This window comes from Convolutriloba macropyga, chromosome 1, assembly GCF_964194025.1.
Source record: "Convolutriloba macropyga chromosome 1, txConMacr16.3, whole genome shotgun sequence".
NCBI lineage: Eukaryota > Metazoa > Xenacoelomorpha > Acoela > Convolutidae > Convolutriloba > Convolutriloba macropyga.
Window position 1 is genome coordinate 50,911,921 of NC_134468.1, and position 13,064 is coordinate 50,924,984.

A 13,064-nucleotide genomic window follows, 5' to 3' on the forward strand; every position below is an offset into this window, starting at 1 on the left:
TTTGTTCAATCTTAAATTGACGTTTATCAAAGTTGATAAAGATTTTTGTAAGACATAGGTACTTTTTATGACGATTTTGTAAATTATATCTATATGTCTTGGTACCTGAAACAAGAACTCGAAAAATTATACGTATTTTCGGATTTTTGTTTAAGTTTTTCGAAATTGATATTATTTGAGTGTTTCCAGACTCAGGGGCAAGCGTACCCCCTCCAAGAGTAGACAATAGGTGACTGCGTGTTTTCTAGTAGCAATGGAGTGATTTTCAACGTTTTAATTTTAAAATTATTTAATCATTCCTCTTTTGTTCTTTAGTCAATTGCAAATCAAAATTCCTTACTAATTTTTTAAGTTTTTTTCAGCCCGAAAGGCAAAGGAACCTCCTCTAGAGTTTGATAATAGGTTAATGCATGGTTTCAATAGAATTGTTTTCAACATAATAATATAAAGAGTTTTTGGTATTTTTGAACTTTTTAGTATTTCTGAAAACTATGTTCCGAGTTTTGTTCGATCGTTATGGGTCAATGAAACTTTTACTATGCTTGCAATTGGGTTACTGTATAGTTTTCGGCGACAATGAAATAGTTTTGAAGATTTAAATATTGCGAATTTTTGCAACATTTCAGTAAACTTTGCAATTGTTTTCAATTTTCTCGTTAACATTTTTGTTTTTCAGTTATCTATCTTCAAGGGGCAATGAAAATTTTTTAGGTCTTGCAGATGGGTTACTGGACAGATTTGAAAGAAAAATGATTTTGATTACTTTATTACAAAATTTAGGAACTTTATTTAAATTTTGCATTTTATATCAGTATTGAAAAAAAAACATTTGTTATATTTGTCGAGTTTTTCTATCTCTAGTGGCGAATAATCCTCTTTAAAGATTGTGTGTAGATTGACGCGTCTTTTTATAGTAGCAGTTTTGGCCTTCAGGGTAGAAACTACAAGAGTTATATCAGTGATTTTTTTGTTTCGTTTTTTGTTGTTTTAGTTTCTCAAACTGTGAGACTGTTTGTCTGTTTTGTTCAACTGTTCTGGTCAAGTAAAGTGGTTCATTGTTTTTGTGTTCAATGCCTTGGATTGTATTTCAGGACGTGTCCTGCTATGCTTTGTTTTAATTCGCTTTTCGTTTGGATCACGTTTTTCGTTTTACATAAATTTTGTTTTACGCGAAACTTTACTCTATGTTTCAACTGAATGGATTTAAATTATTTCACACATCGAATTACGCAATGTAGTCAATACTGTTAATGTTAAAAGATAAGGCCCGATCAATAAATCATAACGCATTAGGTTATCAAAATTTATTGGAGCGATTGCTAGCTCATATCAGTATAGTGTTTAATAGTTTTCAGTTTACAAGCTGAATTAAGTTTGGTTTTAGAATCTAACTGCACAGCGAATTAGAACATTTTTTGAAACTTGGAAACAGAATTTTGTCATTATGCAGTCCTCAGTTGCGTGCGTTGTTGACTATTCTTAAATGTTTTCTAGTGATGCACATTCAAATATGTTTTTAGTTTTAGTCTGCGATCATTAAATCCAACACCATCTGTTGTCAAGCAATGTCTTTGAGTTTTGCCCACGTTTGCAATTTTTCAATATTACTCTATCCCTTGGTCGCATTTGTGATAGCTCTCAAGTGCTTTCTAGTGATGTACATTGTTATCTATTTGAAACTTCTGGTTTTTGAATACGTTTTTGATGACCCAGCATCATATGGTTTCGAAAAGTTCAAAGAAGATGTGTTAAGTGGATCTGCAGAAAAATGAATTTCTCTGATTCAGAATCTGTCTTAATTCTGATTAACCAAGGTCCTTTGCCCGTCGGGTACAGCTGGTCCTTACAGATCTCCTTTTTTGAACAAAATACTTGTTGGACAGACTACTCTGAATCCACTTGATTTCTGTGAGATCAAATCACACGACTTCAATACAAGGTCCCATGGCAAAGTCTTGATTTATGCTAGAGAAATAAGACAGAAGCAATGCGACGAAAATTTTTTTGTTCGTGTAGCTAAGAATAAAGCGCTTTCATTCACCTACAATCTTTCCTGCTATACGCCTCTGATGAATCCCAAAACATTCCAAAGAGGAATTACAGAATTATGTGAGGCGAAAGCACTATCTAAATTAAGATACCCGTGCTATCCTTCTGGATGGGATCCATTAGAAAACCTTAATCATAATTGAACCTCCCCTAAGTGGGGCAAAACCGAGATGGTGGAAACCATGTTTGGCTTGAATTCATTTCTATTTTTGATATTATTATCATTATTATGTTTAATATTATTATTATTATTATTATTATTATTATTATTATTATTATTATTATTATTATTATTATTATTATTATTATTATTATTATTATTATTATTATTATTATTATTATTATTTTTATTATAAACGTTTTTCCCAGATTTGTTCTGTTTTTCTTGCGTAGTAGTTGATTTGACTGGTCTTAGGTGATCTCCAGTAATGCATATTGTATTTTTTTCTTAACATTATTGTTTCTAGTCTATGTATTGTATTATCATTAGGCAATTCAATATAGAGACAATAGTTTTGGCAGGTTTGGCCGAGTGGTGCTCATCAAATAGAAATATTTATCTTTGGTATTTCGCGTATAATGTTCTTTTCCGATTTTTTGTCCTTTATTTTCATTATTGATAGGCCTTAAAAATTTTTGACGCATAGCATGACCTGTTTCAAAGTATAAATGTACAAGGCGGCTCGGTAATGTGCGATGGCACATATGGTTGCGACCCCGCCCATCCACAATTTTGGCATAATTGTCTACCAAATGAGGAACAGATAGAAAAACCCAAAAATTATTTTTTGGGAATCCCAAAAAACCCAAAAAATGCACAAGTAATTTTCAACAAAGTTGTGTATGAACAATACGATAGCCTGCAAAGCAAACAACTCAGTGGAGTAAAAATTGATGCTTTAGATTGCCGAGATATGCCAATATTAAGAAAGCGAGTAGTCAAGACGAAGAGCGAAATCAAACAACAACAACAAACATTAATTACATCAAAAAATTTATGTCCGTTTTAAACAACGAAATTTAATAACACAGTCAAAGTAGCGTCAAATCAAGCAAAAACTAATAACTTATAAATTACCAGAAAATATATGGGACCAGTCCATAAAAGGGTTTGGTAACAAATAGACAAAAAAGAACAAAAACAGTAAAGTTAAAAAATTCGCTTATTTTTTTGAAACAATTAACTTCAAAGTAATGAAAACTATTAGAAATCAAGTAAAATATCCCTAAGGTTTACGATTAGCGGCTAAAAGAATAACAAAAAAACAACAAACAAAAATTCAATTGAAACTTGCCGGAAAACGTTGTCAAAACCGTCAAGCCATATTTTGGCCCTCAAAATGTATTAAATTGCACCTTCTTCAAAAAGAGACAATATGTGTATGTGACAGTATGTGGCAATTCATTAGTGAGACTAGGTAACAAGTAGACAAAAAAGCGAAGGGCAAAAGTATGTAATACTTTTGATTTTTTTTTCGAAATAAAATTGCATCCAAGGTAATGAAAGACATTAATTACAAAAGAACTATTTAAATAGGGTCATTTATTCATCCAAAAGAAGCCCTCGAGATCTGATGTTATCCAGAATATTTCTTGCGTCTTCAACAAGAACGTCAATTATGAAAAAAAATCAAATTAATTTACTTTTTTTATGAAAAACCTGTGTCGAAGCCAGTAAGGTCATAACGAATTCTTTAAAAATAGATTTTAGGACAGCAATCTCTTTTGACACCTTCCCTTGACACCCATAATGTCATATTAGACCTGTTATTAACTAACGAGATTAGGTAACAAAAAGATAAATAAAAAGAACAAAATTGCGAAGTTAAAATTTTTTTTTAGTTTTGGAAAAAGATTTTTTCAAAATTGTGAAAGCCATCAGCTATCTGCTAATATCAGAATATTGACTCATCTATTAGTCCATGAAAAACCAATGAAACCCATCAATATATTCGAAATTTAATAGGACCGAAACGACAAAGTGAAAATGACAGTTAAAACAAAATTAAAAAATTCAATTAATTTCTTCAAGAAAGAGGTGTCGAGGCCGTTAAAACGATAATCTATATCATACAAGATTTTATTATGTTCAATTGTGCCTTATTTGGAACGCTAATAATGTGATATGCGAACTGTCAATAATGTGATAATGTGGCAAAACTAGAAAACGTGAAAAATTGGCAAATACCTAAAAACAAAAAAATCTGAAATCTAGTAGTATCAAAGCCAGAAAACAATAACTTCAGGCTTAAAACCGCAACCGAGACTGAACTTTAAATCAGTAGAATGAAGCTAGAACTTGAACAAACTAAGCTAGAACCTGAACAAATTAAGAAAAAAAATAGAGGAAAAGTTAATTAAGCCATTATTTATTTAAAAATCAATTTTTTCTAAAAGTCCAAAAAGGACCATTAAATTTAAAAAAATAAGCTTGGAGCTGTTTAGGAAGCCAATTGGACCTATCACTCCTGAGCTTTGATTTGATGTGTTCTGTTCTTTATTATTTAAAAAAGGTCTTTTTTTCTAAAAAGACGACTGATTACAATCCGATTTCTTTTTGGATTGTAACAGTCCATGATTGGCCCAAAACTAGCCCTGCTAATGCCTTTTGTCCGCTAGGACTATTGATTTTTCGAGTGTTGTAGATAAAGATAATTTGTTCGTTGAAAACTCGAAAATAAAATCAGCATTTTTGATAATCAACGAGTAAAGTTAGCAAAAAACGGCGAAGTTTTAATTACAGAGCAGTCGCAGCGGACGCTGAAGCAGGAGTAGCCCTCTTTTGAGTCTAAAAAGGTTGTGTGATTGTTGTTTGGGAGTGTACTGCCGGCTTTTCTAATCAAAGTGGACTAAAGTAGCTTATTTCGCGCTGGTTTTGATGAAAAAGGCTGAATTTTGAAATATTTATCCAGAAGTTTTGACCACAAAAATTTAATCAAAAGAGTCAACAATGCTTGTTTGTCTTTAAAAATAAAATCAACGACACTATTCTTAAAAATTTTAACAAATTTTAGCAAAATTGGCGAAAATTTAGGCAAAAATTCCGGAAAATGTGAATAAAAACAATGTGAATTCACTAATTTTCTCAGAAGTTTAAACCTCGATAACTCCCTGTAGAAAACGAAAATTAGAAAAATCTTTTTAATTCCATATTCTACGTTGGACGAGCTTTCTGATGATACCAGTCTCAACCCTCTACGATGAATATATCGATCGGCGAAAATTCACGGAACAAAAAAAACCCATTTGAGTATATAGTTCCTCCCCCCTCAAGGGGGTCGGAACAAAAATAAAAAATGCTTTCATGAGTTTGACACCGTTGTTTTTAAGACGGTATTGATATTTTGAGTTTTGCTCGCATCTTTTGTCCTTTTTAATCCGTTAATGATTTGCATAGAGGATAGATAGTTTGTGATTTTTAATGATGCTTAGTTTTTAATGGTTGGCATCTAGTGACTAATTGCACTAGTAACCCATGAAAACATTGTTCTTATATCTTCTTATCTGCTCTTTATTAAACTTTTGTTTTGAAAAGTGCATCAGCGGTGTTTTATTTCACCTTCAAAGAGAATTTTTGATAGCCATTCTATAGTTCAGTCGATTCTGTGAGGTAATCTGCGGGCTATGTGTTTATGGGTTACGTGTTAATTTGTTCATTTCACTAAAGGCAAGGTTTCTAGATAGTCAACGCGTGCTTGTTGCGAGTTAAAAAAAGTACAACGGGATGCAAAAGGCATTTTTAATGCTGAATGCCAGAGCTACTACTATGGACGCAACTACTTGTGAAAAGCACACGAAATACGAACGCCCTGTAGTTAGCATGCGATCAAGAGTTCTTAAAATGGTGAACTCATCAAACAACAGAGCTTAATTATGGCGAGATTCGCAAACACAATGCATTTAAGCTCATGTAATTGAGAGAAATTGGTCGTCGTTGTAATTAAAATAACTGAGTCTATGTTTACCATCGCGAAGTCCAAGTGCCCAGTGAACAACTGCTAATTAAAGTTGCTAACGAGCTAATTAAAATTGCCAAGTGGTGTGGAAAGAGTCTTGAGCCGTTTTTGAACGCAAAAGGTGCTTCAAATGTTCGCAAATGCTGATTAAACATGTTTTACTGTGTCCCGGACCTGTGATTTATCACGTCATGTTTAATTCACTAATTGCAAAATGAGCTCTGTAAACGAGAAAATAAAAGAACAAAAGCTAGCTTATAGTTGTAGCTTCTATAATGAATGCTAAACTCCGCTCTGTGCATATACACCTGTAAAGTTAGTAAAGACTTCTCAAAGTTAATTGATTAGTTATGATTCTAAAGCCACAATTATGGGCACTGTTCGCATTCTGTTGTATATAGTTTTATTCTCTTCACGCAAGTCAAGCGCCGCCACTAGATGAATGTAATTTTAGCCATCACAAGTCTAAGTGACAAAAAGTTTTGGCCGCGCGCCGCTTGAAACCTCTCCAAAGTGAGCCTCTCAAAAATTAAAACATAGTCAAATTATAAGTTTTTGAGCTTGGAGAATAAAAATCGTTCTGCTGTGTGTATTTAAACTGCGCCTGCCTCTCGTTGAGAAAATTAAACCGAATCGATCGGAGCAATTTTGGAACCAAATCCACACAGAATTAAATCGATTATATCCACATGTGGTATTGAATAGTTTGTGACAACTTGTATCTGAACAAGGTTTTACAACCACTTACTTTGAACTTGATCTGTTAGAACGTAATCAGACTACCGAGCTGCTGCTCTTTGACCAGTATGTGCAACCTAACTGTTGTCTTGATTTTGCTCGTCACAATCGGTAAGTCACAATCGCTACTTTTTGTTTAGTGAAATAACTTGTACTTCACTAGAAAAGATATGGGACCACTCCATACATTCAACCTTTACTATAATGGAGAACTGAGGCCAATTTTTTCCTGCCATATTAGTACTGGGAGCAGTAATATAATTATTCCCGCGATTTCATTTTATTTCTAGCGTCTAAATAATGGGTGGTTGGGGTTATTTTCAACATCATTTTCTAATGCTTGCAAAGAACTGAGTTTTGAGTTAATCGGCGATTGAAGTATGCGTTTATTGTGCTATATTCATCGAAAATTCTGTTTGTTGCATTTTTTTTATTCCGTTGCAGTTCGAAGTACAATTACGTGAGTTGTCAGCAACACTGAGTTCACGTAAAAAATGGAACAAACTTAAGGCGTTGCCAAGAATGGCCCAGTTTTTTTGCTTGTAATTTGTTTTTTTTTGTTGAAATAATTTTTATTCGATGCTATATTGAAATTTAACCCACGGAAATTGATACCCCAATGTTTTGCAGAGCCTGAAAATCCGATTTTGGTAGTCTTTTTCAATTTTTCTTAGTTTTTTTGTATTTTGGTTTTACTTACTAGAAGTAGTCTCTTTGGGTAACATCGGGGATTTTGATTTCGTTTCAGTACAATTTCATTTTTTTGGTGTTAAAATCTTAAAATGCAGTATTTTTTCTTATATGCAGTCTTAAGAATTAACTATTTCAGTGTTTCGTATGTCTGCATTCTGTTTTTTTTTAAAAACATTTTATCTGTTCAGGAGGATGGTCTTTGTCTCGGATGGCTTTTTGTCTTTTCTAAGTCTCGATTGCAAAATAATGAAATGTATTCGTTTTTCGTTTTTTAAATTTGATTTTCAATTTTCAACAAGGAGGCTTGGTAAGGTGCGTTTGCACACAGTTCCGACCCATTCATCCACATTTTTGGCATAAATGTCTACCAAATGAGGACCAGATAGAAAAACCCAAAAATTCAAGTTTTTAAATGTGTTTGAACAAACAGATTGCCTCCAAAGCAAATAATCCAGTAGAGTAAAAGATGCCGCATTGTAATTTGTTTTTTTTTGTTGAAATAATTTTTATTCGATGCTATATTGAAATTTAACCCACGGAAATTGATACCCCAATGTTTTGCAGAGCCTGAAAATCCGATTTTGGTAGTCTTTTTCAATTTTTCTTAGTTTTTTGTATTTTGGTTTTACTTACTAGAAGTAGTCTCTTTGGGCAACATCGGGGATTTTGATTTCGTTTCAGTACAATTTCATTTTTTTGGTGTTGAAATCTTAAAATGCAGTATTTTTTTCTTATATGCAGTCTTAAGAATTAACTATTTCAGTGTTTCGTATGTCTGCATTCTGTTTTTTTAAAAAAAAATTTATCTGTTCAGGAGGATGGTTCTTTGTCTCGGATGGCTTTTTGTCTTTTCTAAGTCTCGATTGCAAAATAATGAAATGTATTCGTTTTTCTTTTTTTAAATTTGATTTTCAATTTTCAACAAGGAGGCTTGGTAAGGTGCGTTTGCACACAGTTCCGACCCATTCATCCACATTTTTGGCATAAATGTCTACCAAATGAGGACCAGATAGAAAAACCCAAAAATTCAATTTTTTTTCAAATGTGTTTGAACAAACAGATTGCCTCCAACGCAAATAATCCAGTGGAGTAAAAGATGCCGCATTAAATTAATGAGATCTGTCATTATTAAGAAAGCAAGTCAAGACGAACAGCAAAATCAAACAACAATAACAACAAACATTAATTACACACAAAACTTTGTCCAGTTTAAAAAAAACGTACTAACATGGTCAAAATAGCGTCGGATAAAACTGAAACTAAACAAAATAACTTGTACTTCACTAGAAAAGATATGGTACCACTCCTTAAAATAGCTTGGTAACAATTAGACAAAAAAGAACAAAAAAGAGCAAAGATAAAAAATTGGCTTATATTTTTAAAAACAATTAATTTCATAGTAATGAAAACCATTAGAAGGCAATTGTGTTATGATCGCATACGCTTCTATAGGAGGGCATTAAGACCTGTCATTAATCAATTTTTAGGCGGTTACAAAAAGAACAACAAATAGAGACAAGAAAGAAATTAAATTAGAACTTGCGAGAAAACGTTGTGTGAAGCCGTTAAGCCATATTTCCTCCTCAAAATATATTCAATTGAGCTTTCCTCGAATGCCAAGAATGTAGTATAGAGCCTATCGTCAGAGTAGGCAACAAGTGTTCCGAAAAGGAGAAAAGGGGCAAAATTAAGTAATTCTTATGTTTTTTTTCGAAATTAATTTTTTTCAAAGTCATGAAAACCATTAGCTACAAAATGAGATGGGTTAAATAGGATCGCCTATTCGCCTAGAAGCGCTGGAGACCTGTTTTTTTTCAGAATATGTGTTACTTCTACAAAAAGAATATAGACAACGTTGAAAATAGACAAAAATCAAAAATTAGTTTTTGTGCAAAAAACCCGTGTCGAAGCCAGTAAATTCATAACGAATTCTTGGAAAAACATGAGATTTTGAAAAGTTGCACCTTCCTTCGACGACAACAATGTTATATGTGACCTGTACTCAACGAGACTAGGTAACAAGTAGAGAAAAGAGAACATAAATGCGAAGTTAAACAAAATTAAAGAGTATTTTGTTTCTGAAAACAATTATTTTCGAAGTCATGAAATCCAGCAGCTATCTACTCAAATCAGAATAAAGGCTCAGTTATTCCTGTCACATTATCCAGTTAATTTAATGCGAAGCCATTAAATTCATAACTGCTTCTTAAAAGAACATGAGATTGTGAAAACTTGCACCTTCCTCTGATGACAACAATTTCATATGTGACCTTTAATTAACGAGACTAGGTAACAAAAAGAGAAGAACGACGTTAAACAAAGTTAAAAAGAGTTTTTTTGTTTCTGAAAACAATTGTTTTCGAAGTCATGAAAGCCATCAGCTATCCACTCAAATCAGAATAAAGGCTCAGATATTCTTGTCACATTATCCAGGTAATTTAATACGACTTAGAAGACGAAGTAAAAACGACAATTGAAGACAATTGTAAAAAAATAATTAAATTCTTCGAGAAAGGGGGTGTCAAAGCCGTTAAAACAACAACCTATGTCTTTCAAGACTTTTATATGTTCAATTGTGCCTTAATTTTAACGCCAATAATTTAATGTTTGATTTGTTAAAAATGTAACAAAACAAGAAAAAAAACGTGAAACATGGGCCAATACCAAAAAATCAAAAAAGTATGAAATCTCGTAGTATCAAAGCCAGAAAACAATAACTTAACGTGTAAAACCGCAAAAAAGATCAAGTTTCATTTCAGTAGAAAGAAGAGGAAGTAGAGGGATTCTTTCTTTGCTGACACTAAGCTACAAATTGAGCAAGTTAAGCGAAAATAGTGGCAATTTTCAATAAGCCATTGTTTATTTAAAAAGCAAATATTTTTTGCCAAAACGACCGTAATCTTTCGGTTAAATAAACTAGATACTTTAATTCGGAACTGTTTAGGAAGCCATATGGACCTGCCAACAGTGAGTTTTGATTTGAATTGTTCTGTTTTTTATTTAACATACAAAAGATTGAATTTTAAAAAAGACCGACTGACAACAATCCGAATTATTATTCGACTAAAACCAGCCTCGCTATTGCTTTTCGTCCATTAAGAAAACACCAATTGTTTCGAAGGTTATAGATCTGAATAGTTTCTAGCTTGCTAGTTAAGATATCAGAATTAATTAATGCGTGTTTGATAATCATAGATTAAAGTTAGAACAAAACGGCAAAATTTTGATTCTAGACTACTCTGGTAATGGAAGTAAAACTAGATCTCTTTGCAGTTAACAAAGTCTGTGCTTGTTGTCTTTGGCTGTGCAATTCCGGCAAATTTAATCAAAGTGAACTAAAGAGACCTATTTCGGGCAATTTTTGATGAGAAAGGCTGAATTTTGAAATATTTAACCAAAATCTTAGCCAAAAGAATAAATAAATCAAAATAGTCAACAATACTTTTTGTCTCCAAAAATAAAATCAACTGTACTATTGTTTTCAATTTTCTACAAATTTTAGCAAAATTGACGAAATTTTAGGCAAAATTTTGGAAAATTTGAATAAAAACAACGGAAATCCGTCTGTTATTGACAAAACTTCCAAACTTGATAACTCCCTGTAATATACGAAGTTCGAAAAAATTTCATTAATTCCATATTCTACGTTGGAGGGACTTTTTAATGATACCACTCTCAGCTTTCTACGATGAATATATCGATCGGTCGAAATTGTCTGAATAAAAAACATTTGAGTATATAGTTACTCCCCCCTCAAGAGGTGTCGGAACAAAAATCAATCACTAGACGTTTTGTCTCGGTCTTTCTAAAAATTTGCGGATATACTTCACATTCTAGATATAGTGTTCTCCTGGCACCTACTTTTATTTTCGTTATATTGCTTTTTCAGTTGTTAAAAATCTTTTCAGCTTTTTCTTAGATTTTAGTCATTTCTTTGTTTTGCAATCGATTTCAATTAAAATAACGCAGTACTGAAGGTTTGCTGGAAAGCCTCTTCCAATGTTTTGGCTGATCACTAATTTCTGAAATTTTCTCTGGGCCTTGGTATTGTTTTTAAACAATTTTTTGCCTTTTAATATTATTCTGTTGCTTTGTCTTTTCTATGATTATTACGACTATGCATGATTTTTGAAGTCAAATTGGAGTAGTGATTTCGGTTACGCCGAAACAGGACTTGGAACGAAAAAACGATTGATTTTGCGACGTGAATTTTGGTCACTCTAATATTAAAGTAGAGTGAGAAAACCGTGTTTGAACAAAAGTTTCTCGCTAGTGGTTTTTTTTCACATGCGGCAATTTCCCTATGATTTTTTACTGTTTTTTCGACTTTTCGAATGGGATTTATGGTTTTACCAATCTAATAATGGTTCATTCTAGGCCTAGGTTTGGTCACATTCGGCTCTTTGACTTTGATTTTGTTTTTTTTTTAATTTTTTTGATCTCGTTTGTTTTGGAAATGGTTTTTCCAAATTACTTATAATCCGTTCTAGGTCTAGGTTTTTGTTTATTCCATGAAAATTTTTGACTTGTAAGCAGGAATTGTCCTGCTATGTTTTTTTTAATTCGCTTTACTTTTTGATAACGTTTTTTGTTTTACATAATTCACAATTTTCACGTTTGACTTCTGACTTACTTCACTCACTGTTTCAACTGAAAGGATATTAAATTTGTTTCACATTTTCAATTACGCAATTTGGTGAAAACTTTCAAACTCAAAAGAGCGAAATCAAAGGAGACGGTATGATCGTTAAGCCCGGTCATTAAGGTATTGAGAATTAGGTTATCAAAGTTCATTAGAGTGTTTGTTAGCTAAGATTGGTATTCAGCTTTTTAGCTTTTAGTTTAGAAGCTGAATTAAGTATAGTTTTAGAATCTAACTGAAACTTCACGTCAAATTAGATCACTTTTTGACACTGAAAAAAAACGCAAAAAAATTCGGTCAATTTATCTCTTTTTTTCCTTTTTCTGTTTCAATCCCGACGTGCATTAAGCGCGTCAACGACGGCTGTTTTCGGACAGTTTGTCGGCTATGTTCTTGTATTGTGAAAAGTTTCCGCGCGGCGGGCATTTATTACAAATTTAAGAATTTTTTTTCAAGGATGCCAAAATTATACCGTGCGTAAAATATACTTCTCAAGTTTGACGTGTTTTCGTTTTTTCTTGTGGCTCGCTTCCGGCTCAGAAACCAGAGCTCTGTTAAGCTTTTGATGCCCACCTTTAAGTTTTAGAGTTGAATTGTTCTTTGGGCTGAAGTTTGTCGAATTCTTAATTGACTGTACGTACTTAAATCAGTTTTCTCAATTCTAACTAAAATCTATCAAAACAAACAAAATGTGTTGGAATTGTAATTACTTAGATTTCGGTAGATGCGAAGTATTTTCTTCAACGTGTCTTGCCTTTTTAAAGCTGTTGATAGGTTTTCTCGCTTAGCTGTCGCTGTATCAAATCATACGAAGGCTTGCCTAATATGGTTATTTCCGTTTATAGTTGAACGTTTGTGTCCTCGTTCTCTTTTAATTTGGAGCAAATTAAAATTTGTACAAATAAAAAAGCCACCTCAAGAAAGACTATAGTTCTACCAAAAGCTCTGAATCCAAACTCTTATGATCGCCAGTCTGCGACATGATT

At 32.6% G+C, this 13,064-nt stretch overlaps 1 protein-coding gene across 3 annotated transcripts in view; it reads left to right on the plus strand.

The window, feature by feature from the left end:
* The window catches only part of LOC142340177 (uncharacterized), a 172,538-nt gene that overhangs the window by 70,887 nt on the left and 88,587 nt on the right, over positions 1-13,064 (plus strand). The window contains exon 1 of one of the 3 annotated variants that reach the window (XM_075390694.1): positions 6,545-6,854. The exons of the other annotated variants lie outside the window; for them this stretch is intronic. Within the exon in view, the coding sequence (XP_075246809.1) occupies positions 6,812-6,854 (43 nt within the window). The 5' untranslated portion in view covers positions 6,545-6,811. Of the gene's footprint in view, positions 1-6,544; positions 6,855-13,064 lie in introns of those variants that run through there. 3 annotated transcript variants of the gene reach the window in all.